Source organism: Carassius auratus, chromosome 35, assembly GCF_003368295.1.
Source record: "Carassius auratus strain Wakin chromosome 35, ASM336829v1, whole genome shotgun sequence".
NCBI classification, from domain to species: Eukaryota; Metazoa; Chordata; class Actinopteri; order Cypriniformes; family Cyprinidae; genus Carassius; species Carassius auratus.
In genome coordinates, this window is record NC_039277.1 from 3912361 (window position 1) to 3935095 (window position 22735).

General features: G+C 35.2%; 3 protein-coding genes across 5 annotated transcripts in view; 2 read left to right on the plus strand and 1 right to left on the minus strand.

Moving 5' to 3' along the window:
• Nucleotides 1-2377: 2377 nt before the first annotated feature.
• Nucleotides 2378-10023, plus strand: ak3 (adenylate kinase 3). The gene is made up of 5 exons (XM_026219358.1): nucleotides 2378-2735; nucleotides 4326-4445; nucleotides 4524-4696; nucleotides 6811-6929; nucleotides 8855-10023. Exons 1-5 carry the CDS (start codon nucleotides 2588-2590, stop codon nucleotides 8970-8972), a joined length of 678 nt encoding a protein of 225 aa, XP_026075143.1. The 5' UTR covers nucleotides 2378-2587; the 3' UTR covers nucleotides 8973-10023.
• Nucleotides 10024-10278: 255 nt separating this feature from the next.
• cdc37l1 (cell division cycle 37-like 1) lies at nucleotides 10279-21152 on the minus strand. 3 transcript variants are annotated; one of them, XR_003277347.1, is made up of 9 exons: nucleotides 20912-21151; nucleotides 17935-18204; nucleotides 17209-17305; nucleotides 17004-17119; nucleotides 16777-16899; nucleotides 15274-15447; nucleotides 13094-13165; nucleotides 12657-12799; nucleotides 11500-11633 (listed from the first exon to the last, which is right to left on the minus strand). XR_003277347.1 is itself a non-coding variant. In XM_026219356.1 (8 exons), exons 1-8 carry the CDS (start codon nucleotides 20966-20968, stop codon nucleotides 11520-11522), a joined length of 1023 nt encoding a protein of 340 aa, XP_026075141.1. In that variant the 5' UTR covers nucleotides 20969-21150; the 3' UTR covers nucleotides 10279-11519. The 3 variants fall into 3 exon arrangements, 2 of the variants coding, with proteins under 2 accessions (XP_026075141.1, XP_026075142.1); XM_026219356.1 differs by lacking the exon at nucleotides 12657-12799 and having other exon boundaries at nucleotides 10279-11633; nucleotides 20912-21150; XM_026219357.1 differs by lacking the exons at nucleotides 12657-12799; nucleotides 13094-13165 and having other exon boundaries at nucleotides 10279-11633; nucleotides 20912-21152.
• Nucleotides 21153-21982: 830 nt separating this feature from the next.
• The window catches only part of exd3 (exonuclease 3'-5' domain containing 3), a 37272-nt gene continuing 36519 nt past the window's right edge, over nucleotides 21983-22735 (plus strand). Inside the window, exon 1 of the mRNA XM_026219360.1 lies at nucleotides 21983-22129. The gene's annotated coding sequence lies outside the window, so the exon portion shown is untranslated. The remainder of the gene's footprint in view (nucleotides 22130-22735) is intronic.

Genomic DNA, 22735 nt, shown 5'->3' on the forward strand with positions numbered 1-22735 from the left:
GCAGTCATGCAGCATATGCTTTTTTTTTTTTTTCAACAGGAGATGATTAGTAATTTCCTGAAAATTCTGAAAAAAAAAAAAAAACAGAAGCGTTAATTATCAGACTGAAAACTTCTGAATGCAATAACCTAAAACACTGTTAAACACTTAATGACTGCTCTCTTAATTCTTTGTCATCAGTTAACCCGGGTGTGCAATCTGATAGCAATCCTCTCTTTGAAAGCCACATTTCTTGCATTTTCTAAAACTAAATTTAAAGATATGTCTAAACTTCAACCTACGCTCTTGATGTCAAATTAACTAATGCGTTCATGACCTCAGTGTCAGATTATTGTAATGCTCTATAAAGTCTCATACATAGACTTATAAAGTCCTGAATGTCATCACTGAATTTATAATGAACTGAACTCTTGACTGTTTACTATTGTCCTTCTGCATTATTGACACGTTGTCTTCCTGTTTGATAGTGTAAAGCTGCTTTTACACATTCAGTATTGTATTAAGTGCTGTAGCTTAAATAGATATTTTGATTCAACATAGAATTCATTTGTTACATAAATACCTCTATGACTACAGGCGGTAAGTCACCTGTCATAATAAGAGAGTCATTCATTCAACCGATTCGTTCAAGCTGCTGATCCATTCAGACGTGTCTTTAGGAATGAGTTATATATATATAATTGTATAATGAACATATGAATATACATTCAAGCATTCAGGCACAGACACACAAACATTTATGTTTTCTCCAAAATCTATTTTAAATCATATGCAACAAAATGTGTGAATTTTTATTATATTATATCATATATTATTAAAAAACATTGGCGTAAATTTTTTTATAGAATATTTATAATAATTTAGGTCAAGCGTATCACAGCTGAGATTTGATTACACTCGATGTGTAATATCTAAATGATTTTAGTGAGTTTAGTGTTTACTGTGGTACTGTCCTCAGCATGACCAAACCGTGAGAAAGTATAACCTACAGCTTATACAATATATAAAAACTCTATATTCAAACTGAAAGTGTGAATCACGCATTTTATATTTCTAGTTTCATCTATTCACTTAATAAACATCATCATTGTCCTGTCCCACATCCTTAAACGTTACCAATCATTAACATCTACATAGGGTTTCCAAATCCTGTCTTTGTCTCATTGTGTTGAAGGGGCTATTGTCCTGTAGATCTTCAGCAGATCTCCATTCTTACAGTATCTCCTTTATCTCAGTAAAAGACCTCATCATGTCAATCATTTGTTGGTTGATAAACAAGGACTCAGTCCAGAGTTGGGGGATGAGCAGGCTCTGATTGGGATGGGAACATCTGCACAGATCACCACGAAAAATGTCAAATCATTCAGATGAAACTCAACAGCCCACTAGATCTGGTGCTGATTTAATCAAGCTGAGATAACATTATCATCTCCAAAGACTCTTAGAGAAGACCTTACATTACAAAATAACTGAGCAGCACTCTGTTCAGTGCAGTTTTTCCATAGTGTTATTTTAATATTATATCTAAAGTGACGTGACATACAGCCAAGTATGGTGACCCATACTCAGAATTAGTGCTCTGCATTTAACACATCCAAAGTGCACACACACACACAGAAGTGACAACCGTGAACACACACCTGGAGTAGGTGTCAACTATATATATATATATATATATATATATATATATATATATATTTTTTTTTTTTTTTTCCCAGTATTCATTCAATTTTTTGTGCAATTTTTATTAGTTTCTCTTATTTTAAATATTATAGGTTTAAGTTATTTTTATATCAGTTTTGGTTATAGTTAAGCTTTAGTTTTATAGGAGTTTGACATCAAATTTTTCGTCGTATTTTATTTTATTTTATTTCCGCTTTATGTCAATTATTTTTTTATATAATATTTTATTAAATCATTATTTAATCATAATATTTTAAAATACATTTTGAATGAATAAATTATCATTACTTATTTTCTAAAACTTTCAGCTTTTTTTCAAATAACGTTTTTACTCAATAAAATATTGTAATCGTTTTCGTTTTAGTAAATCATTTTATTACATTACTATTCAAGTAAGAGGCCTACAATTTTAAATACAAATTTAAATTAAAATTTTTAGTGCCCTAAAAATTTATTAAAGATAATTTTTACAAATTACATATTGACGTAAGTTTTGTATAAATGTTAGTTGCAACTAAAGTTTTAGGCAGGATATCTATCTTTTGGGAGTCTCCAGGTCTACTGCTCCTTGTATTTATCTTCAAAGTGATGCATCTAGTAAGCCTAGTATCAATACTGTAGTGTGCACTACTGTAAGTGTCTGCACACGCCCACTTGAGCTTTAAAGCACTTCCTGTAACGTAAGCGGGTCCACGAGCAATGCGCGTGCATAAGAAAAGGACGGGCTTAATCTGGGAATAAACCTGGAGTTACGTATCTTCGTCCTCTGACTCCGCATCCCCACAGTGAAGTTTCCATAGCACAGATTTCATGGGACTGCAGGGATGCTGTGAAGAGGAAGTGTTTATTTGGCTCCACATTCACAAATAGCCATTGAAGGTTGTATTCTCGGACGAACAGAAGTATGGTCCTGCAGACCGTGTTCCGCGCGGTGATCACCGGGGCCCCGGGCTCGGGGAAGGGGACCATGTCGAGTCGGATAGTGCGGAGTTTCGGACTGAAGCATCTCTCCAGTGGAGACATGCTGCGGGCCATTATCGAGGCGAAGACCGGTGAGACCACTATTTCAGGCTTTGTTCAGAAATAAGCGAATATGCACGGTCGAATTTTTTTTCCCCATTCGCTTCGAACGATAAAAAATAAACAAAAACTAACAACAAAAATAAAATAAATAATTGCAAAACTTCAGGAACTCGGGTTTATGATGATAACCAGGATATATAATTACAAGTTACTTATTTATCAGCAGAACCGATTCTTAACTTTGATTGCGTCCCAAAACGAAATGCTTTGCCTATCTAAACAGCAGTTTTGAGACATTGATTTTTTCGGGTTTAGATAGAGCTTGACGGGTTAATAGACTTACAGACACATCTCTTTAAACATGTTTGTTTTTATTCATTTTTTTAAACAGAAATGCACGAAAGAGTGGAGATGAAACATCTCTGCTATGTTTCCAGATCGCCTTTAGTCACGTCGAGCTCGTTCTTCTAGTGTTGATGTAAACACGGTCTGGAGAAGCCATTAAAGTCCAACTCAGGCGTTTTATTTGTGCCATTAGTGTTTTTATGCGTAGACAATATGATATTTTCAAATATTTGTGTTTTAATAGGGCTTATTCATCTCTTTATTTTTTATTAAAAACAATGCGTTTCTCCAGAGAATGTGCCTTGCGTACTAAACAGAGACGTGGGACATTTACTACAAATGATCTGGCTGCAAATCACCCTGAAGATCAAGCATTACATTGCATTCAGATTTTCTCCACACTTCAGAGGTTTGCAAGATTGGACTGTATACATACAGTAGTGCAGGCTTTCTATCTAATCTGAGCACTATAAATAATGTTTTGTAGAAGTAAACACACGTCCCTGATGGATGCCAGATGCTGTGTGTGTCTGTGGGTTTTGTGACACTGTGTGATCTATGTAGCATCATCAGTTATTATCTACCTACCAAAGTCAGACTATCCCTCATACAACAAGGCTAGTTGAACTGTGAAAAAAACTAAAATATTAGTAAAAATAGTAGAAAAACCCCATTTGAAGTACACACTAGTCAATAAGATATTTTAATGTTTTTAAATATAGTTAAACATTAATAACCTAAAATGACAGTTGCTTATTTTAATATTTGAATTAATTACTAGTAATAAATGTTTATACATTGTAATTTTCATGTATTTATATGCAATATGTTGTGCAATTTATTCCTGTGATGTCAAAGATGAATTTTCAACAGCTGAATAAAACTGAATAAAAAAAAACAAAACAAAACAAACAAAAACAAAAAATCTCATTGACTCGAATCCTTAGTATTAAAGGCCTGAAATCTTTAGCACCACACAGACATGTCACAATGGGTCACATGGAGATTATTCAGAAGTTATTACAATGTGTATCAATGCTTATATCAGACAGTACAAGTTTTAATAGTTAATAGCTAATTTAAAGCTCATATGATTCTATAACGCTAAACCTGACAGCCTTCATATTTTTTTGGGATGATTGGCAGATGCATCATATCCCTTTAAATAATTGCGTTCGTTATTTATAACACATGCAAATAATCTCTACTGAATTCTGAGTGTAAATCCTTCGATCATTGTTGAGTTCCTGAGCATCTCTCGTGCACCTGGGCAGATTTGGGTGTCCTGATGAAGTCGTGTATCGATCAGGGTCAGCTGGTCCCCGATGACGTCATCTCTCGGCTCGTCCTGTCCAGTCTGAGGGGTCTGGAGCAGAGCAGCTGGCTACTGGACGGTAACTCTCACCCGGCCGCTTGCTGCATATGCTACTGATGAAATGTGCAGTTTAAACATGCTCGTCCTGTCCCGGCAGGTTTTCCTCGGACCGTGGCTCAAGCCGAGGCCCTGGACAGCGTGTACGATGTGGACTCTGTTATAAACCTGGACGTGCCTTTCCAGACGATCAGAGAGCGTCTGACGTCTCGCTGGGTGCACCTTCCCAGCGGCAGGGTCTATAACATAGACTTCAACCCGCCCAAGAGACCAGTGAGTCCTCTGGTCTTATCATATTCTGGATCATTCCCTCATGCTGCTGTTGAGATCTTCACAGTGTCATTTAACAGCACTTTAGGAAACTGTTGATAATTCAAGCATAGAAACAGGAAGCTAAACACGTGAAAACTACACTGCAAAAAAAATGGTGTGAAAATCTATTTTCAAAGAAAACATATTTCGTAAACAAAATTCAAAAGCCTGTTTTCTGTAGGTAACAGTAGTGCAATATTAATAGCATCAGGCAGATAGTGATGAGTTTTGTGATTAAGGCATAATATATATTTAGCCTAATTTGCATAAAGGAGGTGCGTTTGCACTAAAAAGTCTAACATTGGCCTGGTTAAACTGTATTGTTTAGGTAGTTATTGTTTAGTTATTAGTTATTTGTTGGTTTTTGTGCTGAAATTGAAGTGAATTCACCCTGAATTTCTAAAAATGTAAAAAAAAAATAAAAAAAGTGTGAACTTTTGTGAAGAATATAATGTTTTCAGACACTTAATTTCAGGTTAATCAAACCTAAAATGAGATTAAGTAAATCTTTTTATATTATTCTATTATTACTTTGAAATATGGTTATTGAACTAACTGAACTGCTGAATGTACTCTCAAGCATTTATGGAAATCTAAAGTACACTTTAATGTCATTAAACAAGTTGCAGATTCATAGGTTTAAAATGTATTAGCTTTTCATGAAATATTAAATAACATAACAAATACATTTTTAAATCAAATATATGTGATTTAGTGTGTTAGCCAACACATCACAATAAATGGACTTCTTTAATAAAGAACAACAAAAATGATTGAAACATAATCATCTAAAGTGTACATCAAAGGAAACCTTGTCAAAAGAAAGTACACTTAAGTAGCTTTTTATTTCATTAATATTAACTGCAAGTGCAGATCTTAATGTGTCTACTTTAATGTGTGTACTGATATATATATATATATATATATATATATAAAATAGAAACAGAAACAAATACCTAAACACACACTAAAAATATCCTTCATTAAATACTATATAATTCAATAATAATAAACATTAAAGCTCTAAAAAGTACTGTAGAAATTAAGCATTGGAGGTCCTGTGGTGAAAGTAGGTTGTACTATTTCACAACCTGGCACTCGAGACAGACAGGAGCGCTTATGTTTAATAAGGAGTTTATTCATGGGGTTTTGCTCTAATCCAAGCAATAAAACTGGAGCAGGCCGAGGAAGTCATGGAGTCCTGTCCATTCATCAAACACTGCCAGAGAAAAAAGATTAATCACAAGGACAGAAAAATGTTTCCTTAATGTGACCCTGGACAACAAAACCAGTCTGAAGCGTAAATTTTTCAAAATCTAAACATCTGAATAAATAAGCTTTCCATTGATGTATGGTTTATTAGGATAAGACAATATTTTGCTGAGATAAAATCTGGAATCTGATGGTGCAAAAAAATCTAAATACTCAGAAAATTAAGTTTTAATATATTTACGGTAGGAAATTTATAAAATATCTACATGAAACATGATCTTAACTTAATATCCTAATGATTTTTGGCATAAAAGAAAAATCGATAGTTTTGACCCATACAATGCATTTTTGGCTACTGCTACAAATATACCCCATTGACTTAAGACTGGTTTTGGGCTCAAGGGTCACAAATAGTTCTTGATGCGTTTAAAAAGATTTTTTTACTTCTAAGAATAGAGAGCTTTATAGAAAGTTAAACTGAAACTAGAATGAGTGGAAAGCCGTTTATATTGAAGAATATAAGCTTTTCTTATGTCTACTGGCCTAAAGCCTGTGAGTCTGAAAAATTAGTTTCCTAATTGTTATAGTTTGGTCATTTTTGCAATCATTTTAAATAATAAACCTCAAGACAGCAGTCTTGTGTTAAACTAACACAGCACTAACCCATTTCTTTTCAGTGTTGCTCAAATACAGCTCCAAAGCTGATGTCAGCTCCGATTAGCTCTGGGATTGATCAGCGTCTGCCAAAGAGTGTTGATGCTTTCAATACAGGAATTCCTAAGATCCAGTAGTTTTAATTTGAAGGTTTCAGCATTTATGTGATGTCATGTATGCTTATAATCAGTGGTCTGTGTTGTGCACAGGGTCTTGATGATGTCACAGGAGAACCGCTGGTCCAGAGAGACGATGACCGTCCCGAAACTGTGTCCAGGAGACTCAAGGGCTATGAGAGACAGACACAACCCGTTCTAGAGTATTACAGGTATTGCACAGACACCACAGCACCCTCCTCTCACACTCAAGTGATTCTACGTCTGGATGGATTTCTTTCTTATGTGGAAGCAAAAAGATGATATTTAGTAGAATGTTCATGCTTCTCTTTTCCATACAACGAAAGTGAGGCTGCTGAGCTCCAAAACAGACAAGAACCATAGAAGTAACAAACATAGTCCAGAAATCCTGTACAAAATATTTCAAGTTTCTTGAAGCCATAGGAGTGTGACTTATACACTAGAGACTTTCTTTTTTGAAAATCTTCCTCAAATTGCATATTAAATTATGGAGCGTCTTAATATGTGCACCAGGCTTAATGCCATTACCGTCAGGAAGCTAGGAAGGAGGACCCAATTGCAGGGAGATAACAAGGGTTTGACAAAAGATTGTTACAAGAGGGCAGTGAAGTGCACAAGATACAACAGGAACAGCTAGGCAAGGCTTCAGGAAACAACTGGCGGAATACTTTTGGCAGCAAGACCAGGCTGATAGAGAATGCCACACAAGGCACCATAGAGCAGAGCTCAGGAACTTGTTGACCACTGACGCTGAAACGGACCAAATGCCAGGCAGGTAGAACCAGGGCAGGACACATGGGGGACAGGGCAGGAACTAAAACACAAGACAGGACAAAGCTCCACAAAAACACATTAAACTCAAGACAAGGAAAATAAGCCAATGAACTAAAAGGTTAAGTAGCAAAAAAAATGAAACTACCGACTGATCCAATTCAGAATAAATCAAACAAAACCAAGACTATAAAATAAAAGCAAAAGGCAAGAACAAACAAATTACTAAACCAAGGAGGATTACAAGAACATGAAATTACAAGGACCAGACAAAACAAGGGCACAAGACCAACCAGACAGGAAGCCATGGACACATATTCAGCCAGAGAGAGTGAGGATGACCACAAGACCAGCAAACACAAAAGGGTAAGGTGCACTATAAATAGGGAGGAAAATACATGAGGGGCAGGTGAGCACAATTAGACCAACTAGGCTAACAAGAGAGTGTGGTAAAGAGGAAACAAGGAGGAGGGGATAAAGGAGCACATGGCCGAGAAAATAACTAACAAGGCCATGTGCTGACACTAGACACAAGATACAAGAAACAAAAACATAAAACAAAGTGACAGTGCAAAACCCTGACAATTACATCATGGCTTCCCCAACTTATTATCAGCTGAACCCCTTAGACGTAAAATATTAATATGAATATTTCTGTAATTTAAAAGACACATTTAAAAGACACATTCTCTGATGACAGTTAGTAAATAAATTAATAAGTAAATAAATAAAATGTAATAATTAAATGCAATTAAATAGATAAAATGTAGGTAACATGTTAGAAGTTTACACTAATGAAGTACCTGCAAATCATTCGCAAACTATTGTAGCTAATTCATAGTTTGTAAACATAAAAAATTTGTAAACAGTTAATACATAAATAGACTTTATACAAATAATGAGTTCTTTATTTATTGTCACTGTAATTAACGAAATTATTATAGTATTATTAGTTTATTAGAAAATGCTTTAATGCTTATAACGTATTAGGCATAAATAGTTCTCACTTAAGGTTAGGTCACAAAATTGGGAAAATATCTTTAATTAAGTGTTTTAAACCAAGTTGCAATCCAAAATACATGATAAATTCACAGCACAAGCAGAGACGGAGTTTTACCGTGAAGCAAGAAGCTCTGAAAAGCTGAAAACTCACGAAACCCCGAGTTACAGCAATCAATGGCTCTTCAAAATCCGGTTCAAAGGAACTAAATAATTTATGTGAGATTTTGGGATATTGATGAGGAAGAACCATTCCTTTATGCTGGACTGATGGTGTTATTTTATATGAATACTGAGGTTTTTGAGCCATTGCATATGATATTCTCTTTACTTCTACTTCTAACAGGAGTAAAGGAGTATTGGAGACCTTCTCAGGAACTGAAACCAACAAGATATGGCCTCACGTCCATGCCTTCCTGACTAGGAAAATCCCAGGAAACCAGCAGGCTGTGGGAAAAGCGTGATTGCACAGCCACCTTGAGGACTGAAGTACACTGCTCGACTCGAGCACAATGCACCTCTGTGGCCTTAAGCAGTATATTTGCCAAAGCCTTTGGTGTGACCATGTCTTTTTAGAGAATATTAGCACCAAACTAAAGGTTTATGGTCAAACTTTAGTCTCATGAGCTCTAGCGCTGCCATCTTAAGCAGCCAGGCATGCTAAGATTAATAGTTGAATCCACAGCTAATCATTTTCAGCATTACATTTGCCAGAATTGACCAACACATACTCATTTTTTATTTTTTTCCCCTTCTTTTAACTGAAGTGGCTGCAAAGTCGGGACACAGCAGCTCCAAAACATTCTTGTTTATTATCCATTTTAATATTATTAAGATTTGTGCATACTAAAGAATTAAAGTATTAATTTTAAAAAATCCCAGATTAATGTAGTGCAAAAGTATGATTTAGACCTGATTTTTGAATGTTCTGATATTTTTTTTTTTTTTTGGAAACCACTGTGGCCTTAATTAGTAAAAACACTAATTAGGAGTCTGATGATTGTAGAACATATGAATGAACCATGCTAGAGTTATTTTTTGCATATATAAATGTGTATTTTTTAATTAAGAAAGTTTTGCATAATATGGTACAATGATTAATAAAGGGAAAGATTTTAGATAGTTTTTTTCAGGAAAGTCCTTTTGTTTTGATAAACTGTGTGGTCATGAAGGCCACAAATGAAGTGCAAAGTGTTAATTTGTTTATGCATTCAATTTGTGGCACAGGTTGTGAATAACTGTATAAATTGTACAGACAAAAAAAACCCTGCTCTTGCATATGAATAAAATAAGTGTAATGCATTTCAGAAAGCAGGTCATGAGCTTCCTTCAAGTTCTTTGAAACAACTGCAATAAACACAGTGAAGCTCGACTCGTTCTAGTTTTTTCTGTTGGTAGTAAATCATATGAACAGCTCTAGATTTGATTTATAATAACACTGTTTTACATTATGCTTTTGTACCTAAAGATTCACTAAGTAGCCTTAAAAGAAATAAAAACATTTTTTCTCATCAATCTCTAAGAACAATTCAGTATTTTCTCAATCACTCTCACATACGTGGTTTTACAACATTTTCACATATATTAACTTATTATGATCGTTAATTTGAAGACCAATGCCATATGTTCCTTTTGTTGAGTGGACGGGCCAAAAAGCATGTATCGCACATTTGTTCCTACTTTCATGCTTTCAGCCCTGTTTTGTCAATCAAAAACGACACATTATGAGCCAGTTTATTGCCTGCAAGTACACACGAGAGCTAGCCAACACATTGTAAAATGCTAAGAAGTTATTTTATTAATAATGAACTGCAAAATAAAACATTACACAAAATCAGCAATACTGTGGGTCTAAAGATTTAATAGAGGATTTTGATCTGATTGTGAAGACTTGCACAATGTGGTCACAAGCATCAGTTAATGTTACACAAATCCTGGTTTGCTGTATGTTCTTTATGCTGCACAAGCAACGCAAACTAGCTGGATGCGATAAACAAACAGCATCTGCTGTGTTTCAATGCAATAACTGAAATCAATCTCAGTCAGTTTGATGGTGAGGCAAAATGGCATTTCTTGGGATATTTCACCCAAAAATGAAAAGTCATCATTTACGCACACTCATGTTATTCCAACTTTTATGACTTTCTTTCTTCAATGGAAAATGCAAGAAGATATATTTAGAAGGATTTTTCTTTTTTTTTTGACCATACAATGAAAGTCATTGTGGTCCAAAACAACACTGATTGGACTCCATTGACCGTCACTGTATTATTAAAACATTTTTGTGGTAAACTTGAGAAATAAATAAAATTACAAAGGTTTGCAATAACATGAGATTGAGAAATAATGATTTTTGGGTGAAATATCCCTTAAATATATTCTATTTGTTGCTTTGGATGTCATATCAAACACAACAGCCCAGTGCATTTAGCACTCTTTTCATTTTGATAGTGAATGTGACTCTCTTTCGTTATAATCGTAGGTAACAACACTTTATCGCTGGCTTTCATGACATACTACTGGACCTACGAATGACTTTCTGCAAAGGCTTGTTTCCATCATGAAGATAGCAGAAGGAGAGGTCCTGCTTGGCCTTGTTGTTGTTTGTATATCTGCAGGAAGCCGACTGTTATCTGCCGTGTCCATGCACAGACGACACATGAGACTGGAGTTTGAATGTTTAGTGGACGTTGTAGATTACAATCCAAAAAAAAAAGAAAAAAAAGTAGTAATTCCTGTGCAGTACTGTATGTACCGCCTTCCTACACTTTTTCGAAAGAAAAATTTAGCAACAGAAATCTAACAAAATGTGCAGAAAAATATAAGTGCCTCAAAATACAGTTCCCGATCTCGTTTAAAATACTTTCTCTTTTAAACAAATATAAAGTGCAGCACACATTCAGGCACGGATACAAAACAAAAGTCTCTGAGCACAGCCCTTGTTCTTCCTGTCCTGCGACCCAAAGCGGTTTTCCTAGTGAGGGTTCGTCAGGGACTGCTAGTCTTCACTGCTAGCTCTCCATCATTCTCCACTCGTCCGTTTCTGAACTCTCTTCTTTGGAGGCTCGGGGTATATTCGTCCAAAGTCCTGCCTCCAAACAACGCTTCACGTGGTATTCTGCCACCTGTTATGAGTGAGAAAGAGGATATTAATAATAACATATAACAAGAAAAGACATTTACAGCACAGAGATCAGTATGAAGAACAAGAAGTGAGATGCATACGTAACAGAATACTGATAAATGAATGAAAAAATGCACATAGTTCACCCAAAAATGTAAATTCTGCCACCATTTACTCAGTCACGTTAGTCCAAAACTGTGCGAGTTTCTTTCTCACGTGAAACACAAAAGAAGAAACTTTGAAGAATGTTGATGCAGCTCTTTTTTTCATATAATGAAAGTGAATGGTGACCAAAATTACATTTCAAATGTTTTCTTAGGCGTTTTCCTCAGTAACATTGTTGGTAATATTAACTAAATTCTGCACACTAATTTGCATTTATTTACTGGAAAGTAGACAATAATATTGTGAAATATTATTACAATTTAAAATAACGGTTTTCCATTGTAATATTAAATTGTAATTTATTTCTTTGATGCAAAGCTGATTTTTCAGCATCATTCCTCCAGTCTTCAGTGTCACATGATCCTTCAGAAATCACTCTAATATACTGATATTCAAAAAACATTTATTTGTATGATGTTAAAAAAAGCTGAGCAGTTCAAAGTTGTTGCAAATTGTTTTTTTTTTTTAAATTGCTTCATGATTTAAAAGTTCAAAAGAGAAATCTTTTCAAACAGAAATCTCTTGTAACATTATAAATCCCACTTCTGATCAATTGAATGCGCCTTCCTGTGAATAAAAATATAAAATCTAAAATAGTAAGATCTTAGTGACCCCAATTTTTTGAACGGTAATTTAGGGATTTGTACAGTCAACTTTTATGATTCGTTTTTTTTATTTTGGAGCTTTAAAGTCCCCATTTCGTTTCATTATGTGGAAAAGAGCAGCATGAACATTCTACAAAGCATCTCATTTTGTGCTTTACAGAAGAAAATGAGTCATGCAAGTTTGGAACCATATGAGGGTGAATAAATGAGATCATTTGAACATTTGGGTGAACATTATATTCTGCACATCCTCCCTTATGCTGATCTGCAGGGCTGGAGGAGGGGTTATAGGTCAGCCTGGACTCTGATGAATGCAGATTCACGCTGTTATGCAATTCTTCCTGTGTCCTTTGGCTCTCATTCAGCTCGTCTGTGTCAGGTTCAGAGCATGTGCTCTCTGTGGTGACAAGTCAAAGTGATGGAGGACGTGTTCAAGAACCCGAAAAATGTGCTTAACCCTTAAATTACATTTCTTATTAAAAATTAATAAAACATTTTTTATTTTTAACATTTGATTTAGATGGAGCCCTGTACTAAACTACTTTAACAGCAGCATCGCAACACGACTACTAAATCCACAAAGGTACAAAAATAGTCCTTAAGGAGCAGAAATCAAGACGAATCAGAAGTTGAATGAGAATGGTTAAGTTATGAAGTGCTTATGTTTTACAGCATCAAGCTCCAGCGTTACCTGCGGGTTCATGCTGCTCAGCACCTTCTGAAGAATCTGCATATCCTGCATCTGGATGCATGTTTTCAGATCCTGCAAAATCAAAATCTGTTACTGGCTACACTACCATTGAAAAGTAAAAAAAAAAAAAAAGAAATTTACATTTTAATTCAGCAAGGACATATTAAACTGATCAAAAGTAACAGTAAATGTGTTTTCAAATAAATGAACTTTCTAATTAAAGAAGAAATATTTTACAGTCTCCACAAATATATTAAGCAGCACAACTGTTTTAAAAATTGATAATCATAAATGTTTTTTGAGCAGTAAATCAGTGTCATGTGACACTGAAGACTGGAGGAATGATGCTGAAAATACAGCTTTACATCACAGGAATTAAACAGATTTTACAATATATTCACATAGAAAACAGTTACTTTAAATTCTTAAACTATTTCACAATATTACTCTTTACTGTATTTCTGATCAACATTTCTTTCATTCACAATTAAGCATGACAACAAGGGCTGTGAATCTTTGGTAAGGCAGTGATTCGACAAGATTCATAGGTTTTTCGATTCGATTCAAGAACAGTTTTTTCAAAATTAAAACGATTCAATTGGATTCGATTCGCAATTAAATTTGATTTGATTCGATTATAAAGATTCGATTCTGCATTCATTAAGTGCATTCACAGGATTATTTAAATGCTTCCCCTAAATTCTTTAAATGCTTAGTCAGGGGGCAAATTACAGCAGCCTTTATGGTTAGAGAAACATAGGTTAGGAGAGAGAGAAAAAAAACAAAAACCTTTTGTCCATTGTTACAAGTTCGTTTAATGATGCTATGGCATGAAATGGCATACATAAAAATGTAATCAAAGTAAAAAAAAAAAAAAAGAGCTTCAGAAGTGACAGAAATGTCAAATACAATAATTTTATGTATGTAGCCAATGTATTATCATAATTATTATTATTATTATTATTATTATTTTTTTACAAGGAATTCTCTTCTTTTTTTTATTACTTTAAATTTGTTGTAAGAAATCAAATACACTGCTGGACAATAATCAATTATTTGTAAATCGATAATTTTTTCCTAACAGCAATTTTATGATTGTTTTATTTACTAGGCTACATTTAATTAACAATTATTTAAGTTTTTTTTACCTTAGTGTTTCATCATTTCATTCTGCTTTTACTCAGTTTAGCTGCAGATAAAGTCTGGCACGTCTATGAGAGCGAGATCACTTCTCTTTCAGTGTGAAAACGCATTTATCTCATTTTCACAAAATAAAATGCTATAGTAGCTATTTAACCTTTCCTCTCCATCAGTAAATGATGATTCTGAAAGAAAACACGGCAGATGTCTTGCTAAAGCAATGAACGCTACTTTTTAAATGCTTTTATTACAAGGTCGTTGTTAATGCTGTGGTTATTTTAACAGTTTCCTTCGTACAGTCGGTTCATCAGCATTGTTTAAACACATTTATCATTCAGTGGAACTGTGCGTATGATTTAGACACTTACATTTCTGCTCTGTCCGTGCAATAAATACAGCTTTCGACTGCTCAGGAAACACCATCGGTAAGAAGCAGAAAGCCACTGACAAACTACAGAAAAGTAAAGCTACTTCACTTTAGTATTACTGGCTACGAGTCCTATAGATCACACGTCAGCTGTAACAGAGACGAACGGAGCGCGAGCGCAATCCTGTGACAGTCTCGTAAACAGTGGAGCATGTGAAGGACAGATTAGAGGCAGGGACACTCTTAAAGGTCTCCATTAATTTGTGTGCGTAGTAATTTAATGTGGATATATTTTGAAAGCCTTGAATCACTACAGAAATCGTGATTCTTTCGATTCTTGGCGTTTTAAATCGAATACTTCCCGAGATCGGCGATTCACGATTCAAAATTCATGTTTGAAGATCGATGCATATGAATCGTCAGGGTTTGTAATCGATGCACCGAGAAACCGATTGAATCGTTACAACCCTAAACAATGCATTACAAAGTCCTGTGCACAGTGAAATCTCATTGGTTTAAAATCATTCTCTACATTACTGTACATCAAAGATGAAGTATGTTCTGATTCACTGTGCTTTGGGTGCTTCGTACAGATTATTTTCTGTCAGTGAGTACCAAAAACAATGACTTGATTACAGCACAGAAAACTGAGATATTGGATTTTCTTTCATACCGGTGGCAAAGACTCCAACACCTCCTTGGGGTCGAGCCGAAAGCCCGCTGGTGTGTTTTGGTGCACTGTATCCTTCGGGGTTTCTCCTTTTGATTTCATGGTATACTCTTTAACTCTCTGCGTAAAGGCATTGAGTTCTGTGTGGAAGACATCCAAGTATCCCTCCTGCCCTGCCTTAAAAAAGAAGCAAAGCAAGATTTAAATGGATTCTAAATGCATTCAGTAAAAATATGAATGAGGTTTATCATGAGACATGGATGAATGCGTGAAGATGATCTTCATCTGTGTCCATATTGGTTGTTTCCTGGCCTCAGGCTCTCAGTTATGTCTATCTCTCTCCAGTGGTCACTGACATTACTGCACAACACTCACACGGACTCAGATTGACTGCACTAACAGTCTGTAGTTCAGAATAATTACGATTTTATTATGTTGTTCAAATAAGTCTCTTCTGCTCACAATGGCTGTTAATACATTAAAACTGTATACTGTGAAACATCTTTACAATTTTAATTAAAAACTGTTTTCAACATTAACAATAGGACACACAAATAATTGAGAACCAATAATACTTGATAATAACCGAGCATCAAATCAATATATTAGAATGATTTCTGAAGGATCATGTGACTCTGAAGACTGGAGGAATGATGCTGAAAATACAGCTTTACATCACGGGAATAAATTACATTTAATATATATTTAAATAGAAAACGGTTCCTTTAAATTGTAATAATATTTCACAATATTGGCATTTTTATTGTATTTCTGAGCAAATAAATGCAGCCTGGTTGAGCATTGCTTCAAAAAACATTTAGTCCAATCTTTATTTGACCTCTCTGGCTAAATGCACAGTAAGAGATGTGTAATATCTCGTGTAGGACTGACACAACACTGTAACAATAATGTAATTTACAATTTTCGGCCGATTATTCTAATGATTAATCGAGTATTTAAGATATTACTTTTCTTTTGTGGTAATAAAATAGACTTAAGCGAACAATAGACTTTAAAATGACTTAGAATACATATATATTAGCAGGCAATCATTAGTGGTTCAAAAGAAATATCAAAAAGTTGTTAACAGTTAAAATACAAAATATAATCAGAATTTATGTACATCATGTATTATATCTTTAGCCTTCAGAGGGCGCCAACGGCAATCGAATCTTTGTATTTTTCTCAAATCTCCACTTAATCTTTAATATTTGGCCCCTGAACAATAACATGTGGACATCAAAACAATCAAACTCAGTGCGTATATTATTTAATCGAATCGACGCCTTTGTGAATTCACAATAGCACTATGCTTTATCATGATTTTAAAATGGTTTTAATATTTCGTGCAGCCTCAGAAAATGCTCTAATAATGCTTTTCATGGATTCTCATTTCTGATATTTTATAATAGAGTACTCGAACTGAATAGAGCATTTGTGACAGCCCTAAACTTGTGTAAAACACCACTGCGAAAAGGTGATGTACACTGCAGATGTGAGCCTTACTTTAGCTTTCTGAAAGAACTGACGGAAACAGCCTCGTGGGTCTTGCTGAGAGTTGCGGGCCATTTCCAGAATAAACTGCATGACGACTGCCTGATGAGCCACCTGCTCCATTAAGGCCTCTTTCTGCAGAAGATCCAGACAGTGAGGATCAGTAGTGAACACTGTACAGACTGCAGAAGCAGTACAGGAAGTATGTTATTTTGACCGTGGCCAGAAAGAGCACTCACTTGCTCTGCCTGCAGACGGAAGCACCACAGGATCAGGTAATCGGCCGCTTCTTCACAGATGAGATGGTGGTACTCTGCTAGAAAGCGCTGGCTATCATCCCACCTCCTCAACATACCTGTCCAGTCAGAACAGAGAGGACAACCTCCATTCAGATGAACGGCCTTTATTAATAAACACACAAATCAAACACGCTCCAGGACTTACCAAAATGTTTCAAGAGCTCTTCATTACGCTGGATGAAGCTTATGTTCTTATCAGGATCGGATTCATTAGGCCAAGACTGTGAACTGTTTATTATACTCTAGGGAAAAGAAAAAAAAAAAAAAGTGGTAAATGCACAAAATGGGCCACAAGAGAAACCACTGCTGCTGGTACGACACTAGTCATTTTGTGCTAGATTTATATACTTAAATGAAGTGTGATATCAATGGGATGCCACTTCTGAAATATGCTGAGGACATGGCTTTGGTAACTTGTATGACACACGAGAGAGGATTGAGACTGAGAGGCATCTGTCTTTTACTCAGCAGGAGAATAGTTTCTATAAGAAGGATCAATCTCTTTTGAGAAGGCTGAAGGGTTTCACATTTTTACCAACACATTTCTATGACGTTTGAGACAATATTCATGACCTAATGTTCCATTATTTTACAACAAGGATAAAAATCTATTTTAATCAATGATTGTTCCAGTGCTGAATGAAAAGTAATAATTAAAATAATAAGAATAATGATCTAAACTTTTGAATAGCTGTTCATAAGAAAGTAAACACACATTAATTTTACACATTTACTTGCTCTTAACCCTGTCCCAAACCATCACAGCCCTCTCTGGGGAAAGACTGCTGTGCGTTTGGACTGCATCTTACAATGCAGAGATATGCAATAGATGAACGCTGAATGACTTTTCTAGAGTGCTGATATGAGATACCTTGTCAAACACATCTCGGCTGGCCTCCGGGCACAGAGTGGGGCTCCGTCCCAGCATGCTCTCTTTATGTCTCCACTCCTGCTCGGTCTGAGAGAGCTCTGTGGAGGAGGCCAGGGCTCGGGCGCGCTCCTGCTCCGCTGACTCAGAGCTGTGCAGCTCCAAACCACAGAGCTGATACTGCGCCTCGGCCAGCTGCCACTGCGACGCGATCGAGGCCTTCACACAGCGCTGCTGACTCAGGCACATAGACGCCATGCTCTCCGCGCTGGGCTGTGATCGGACACAGAGAGATAAAGCTCAATACACCTCCAGCAAATCATCACAGGTGGTTTTGTAACCGATTCGGTCTTCAATGACAGTGACACCAGTAACGCTGAAAATGTAAACATTGAAGGATATTCTTCTTTTTTTATTTTTATGACATTTTAAAATATATTCAAATAGAAAAAAAATGAAAAATACAGTAAAAACAGTAATATTGTAATCAAATAATACAGAATGTGCAAGCCTGAATTATTCCGGTTCCGTTATTCGTTTTTGAAGCCATTATCCGTGCCATTCCGAATAAGGTATGCTTCGGACACACCCCTAATTAATACATTACATATTTCAATTGTACATGCGACATAGATAAGGTCATAGAAAGTTACAGTAACATGCAATATTGTAATCCTAAAAAATTATGTCATACTTGCAAACTTTGTGCATGCATTATGGTTAAGGCATGCTCGAGTAGTCGATTGTATTTTTATATAATTAGAAAGGATATTACATGAAAGTAAAGTGTCCTCTTTAATTTTTTAAATAGTTTGTGAAAATAAAATGTCAAAATATGGGTTAAATAATGATCCATCGACACTTAGTGTAATAGATGTATTTTGGTTTAAAAAAAGACAGCATCCTTATTCTGACCTATAACATATAAAAGTAGTCATGTAAAAATGTAGTCATGCTAAATTATATTTTAAATGATTCAAAACTTCTTGCTGACAAATGGGCAAATACTGTGTTTTGAAGGATAGCGGCAAAGACTGGCAAAGTTTAAAAATGACAATGAATTTGTTTTTGGAGGGGCACTGTGGTCCTTAGTGTCTTTTTAATGATTCTTGTTTGAAATATGATTGACAATTAGGGTTGCAAAATTCAGGGAATATATGGGAATTAAACGGGTCATATAATCCTTTTTTAAAGATCATTATTTGGTGTAACAGAATATGTTGACATGCTTTAATGTAAAAAAAAAAAATACTTTTTCAAATACTGTGCATAATTGTAGGTCCTCTATGCACCGCTTTTCTCAAACAAGTTGGTTTTTACAAAGTCCCTCCTTCTGACAAGTGCAGTCTGCTCTGATTGGCCAGCTGACCAAGTCCATTGTGATTGGCCAAACACTGCAAGCACTCTCAAATGTAACACCTCTTTCCAAAATCACAATCTTTCAAAATTCTTTAACTTGGAATTTGCAAAATTGCAGGAACAGGGAACTTAAAAAGTAGCTGAAAAAAAATCCTGCAGCATACTCAGGTTAAAACAACCAGATTTAATGCAATTTCAGTTTAATTACTACCCTACATGTCGCTCAATCACATGCACACAAGCACACTGTTTACTGCAGGGCTACTGAGGACACTCTCTACATGCACTATGCATTCCTCCGTTACAACATCAACAGATCATTTCTGGAATCCTGAACACAACATGATGTCAAAATGACCATCTTAACGAGTGTTCAAGAAAAAAAACAAGAAAAAAACATATCACATAAATATGTTTAAAATGTCCTTGTGCTGTAAGCTACAACATTTTTACAATTATATAATTGTAAAAACAAATACGCTAACTGAACAAACATTTTTTCAGGATTTTTTGATGAATAAAACATTCAAAAAGAACAGCATTTATTCAAAATAGAAATATTTTTTAACAATGCACTACCGTTTAAAAGTTTGGGGTCTGTAATTAGTTTTCTTGCTTTTTTGAAAGTAATGTACACTTTTTTTTCAGCAAGGACATGTTAAATTAGCAAAAAAGGTGATAGTAAAGACTTATATTGCTAGAAAAGATTTCTATATAAATCTAATAAATGCTGTTCTTTTTAAGTATTTATTCATCAACGAACCCTGAAAAAAAGGTTCCAAAAATAATCCCCCAAATCTAACTTTTAAAATGTGTATTAGTTTGCATGCATGACAGCTAACGACCACACAAAATGTTGTATTTATATTTATATGATAGCATCATTACATTTCCCCAAATGTCCATATAATTCTTATAAAACCCTAATAAATTTCCAACATGCAATATTTCCTAAATTCCCCAGATCAAGTTCCCATAAAGATCCCGGCCACTTCGCAACCTAATTGAAATAAGCCAATGGATATTGTAGTCATAAACATGTTGACAGTTTTAACTGAGAAAAAAAAATCTAATTAAACAAGACACATTTTTGTGTACTAAAAAAAGGAAAGTCTGACTTAGCATGTCAAGAAAAAAAAGGTCCAAGCTCTGAGATTTTTTTTTTTTAGATCTCAAGATCATGCAGTTCTGACTTACTATAAAGCAATGCAGTTTCTACACAGATAAAAAGATCACTGTGATGCATCAAACCCAGCAGTGTAGTGTCCATGGATCTAATAATAAAGATGTCATTATGCTCAGCTGTCATGAGTCAGTAAATACAGGCTCATGATCTCACAGCACAGATCCTCAGAGAGGGTCAAACCTATGACACTATGAGCGTCTGAGTGTGATGCTCACAAATTCCTCGTCTAGGCAAACAGCACACTTTTAAGAGACAGGCTTTCTCTTTCTCTTACTCATCCTGCGGTCAAGTTTTACTGCAGCATCTAACAATACTGCTCCAGCTAACGCCGACTTAACCTAGCATTTCCGCGCGGCTTCAGGTTTAAACACAACCTCATACAGATTTAAAGCTCAATCAAAAGGCTTCGAGATGTAAATAAACTTCGCGAGGCACCTCGTGTGTGCGCGCGCAGGGCGTGTTTTCCTCGCGCTCATGTCCAAACCGCTCCATGTCGCTGCTTCCGCTCCGGAGGACTCCTGCTGTCTGTACAGTTTCAGATCAGAGAAGCACTCGCAGCTCAGTGCCACACGAGCGAGCAGAGAGACTTATTTTCAAGTTATAACATCAGCACCACTCTCTGCAGCTCCTTTTAGCTCTTTATGACAACTTCCGTGCTCTGACGCAATCACTCGTCATGCGACGTCAGACGCTTATCACGTGATACAGTCCGAGCGTTATTTATTTTATTGATCGATCTATTTATGTATATACAAATGCCATATTTTAAATCTAATCTTATAAATATATGTATTAATATTAAAATGTAATAATTGGTATTAAATGGAATATATTTTGTGTATGGACATTTGTGATTATTTTCCCAGATGGGAATATGATTTTTTCCAGGATCTCGAAGATTCTGATTTGTTCACGGATTCATTCAAACGAAAAAGAACATTTAATGTAAACTATTTGTTTTTTATGTTTTAATAATTGGTTGCTAAAAATATCAAAGAACATTTATTTAAAACTAAATCTTTATTTTAAATAATTGGTTTAATTTTTTTATTTTTTATTTTTTTGCTAAACTCAAGGCACTAAACATGAATTCTGTATTAGTCTTTATCAGATCTTCATAATGTAAAATTGGAAAAAGATCTCTTTTGAGGAAACATATTTATGATAAAAATGTTAACATTGCTGAACAGAAAAAAGTTTGGGTGTAGCAGTTTTGCGTGTAATAATAAAAATAACAAGAAGACTGTGATTATTAATGTTGTATTACTATGATGACATTTTAAGACTTAATATTATTAAATTTGTACAACATTTTAAGACATAATACGTAAAAAAAGGTCACAAAGTAAAGTTAGTAAAGTAAAGTAAAGTAAAGTCAGTAAAGTTTTACAAATTAAAATGTTGTTTTTATTTAGATTAAATCTCTGTTTGAAATGCGCTTAATTTTAGGTCGCATAGTGATGTCATGCTCAGCCGTTTGTTTTTCCCATAGACAGTAAAAGCCTCTGGACTGTAGAGAACTCGCGAGAATATTCGCGTGTCTCGTCGTCAGATGTCTAAATAAACACTCGCGAGTTTAATGGTTCCGCGCGGATATAAGGAAGGATTATCCAACAGACTGTTGACTCGGTGGTTAACTTTAACAGTATAGAAGTAAGTTGAAAGGTCACAACCAACACTGACTCAGTCAGAACGTGTAAATATAATCGTCTTGTTTTTGACTCCAGTAGTTGTCAGTTTGTTTATAAATGTTCGCTCATGATTTCATGCTAGCACGTTGATATTAGCCGCCACTTCAGTGCTGAAATTCACATTTTGTGATGCTGCGTGATCGAAAAACACCAACAGATCTCTCTCTCTCTCTCGCTCTCTCTCTTTATTTTTTTCATAGAGTTTATTGATGGTTCTCGTTTCAAAGTTTAGTAATTACTTCTTTTTGGTTTATGTGAAAGTGAAATAGTAATAACGTTACTAATTTTTTTCTTACCCAAAGTCATTTAAGTTTAGGTTTTATTTTATAGCTCCCAGTTAAAATCTCTGGGGTAAAGCATCCTACAAAAGATGTATTTATTGAGAACGTGTACTAGCAGTGTCCTGTTTGATGGCACTGATGTTGTACAGTAAATATCAAGCATTTGGTTGAAAGCATTATGTAAAAAGAGGTCAGTGTGAATAGATGAGGCACAATCAGTGTGATATGATCAGTTCAGATGAGCAGAATCTCGAGCGAAGCTGATATCCAGAGCCATGACAAAACAA

Bases quoted from the DNA above. Each gene is read 5' to 3' on its own strand.
- ak3 (XM_026219358.1), top strand. From the start codon at position 2,588: ATGGTCCTGCAGACCGTGTTCCGCGCGGTGATCACCGGGGCCCCGGGC. The intron at 4,446-4,523 runs GTAACTCTCACC...CTGTCCCGGCAG, and splicing joins GAGCAGCTGGCTACTGGACG to GTTTTCCTCGGACCGTGGCT. The intron at 4,697-6,810 runs GTGAGTCCTCTG...TGTTGTGCACAG, and splicing joins TCAACCCGCCCAAGAGACCA to GGTCTTGATGATGTCACAGG.
- cdc37l1 (XM_026219356.1), bottom strand. From the start codon at position 20,968: ATGGAGCGGTTTGGACATGAGCGCGAGGAAAACACGCCCTGCGCGCGC. The intron at 17,306-17,934 runs GTATCTCATATC...TCTTTTCCCTAG, and splicing joins GCCGAGATGTGTTTGACAAG to AGTATAATAAACAGTTCACA. The intron at 15,448-16,776 runs GTAAGGCTCACA...TTCTTTTTTAAG, and splicing joins AGTTCTTTCAGAAAGCTAAA to GCAGGGCAGGAGGGATACTT.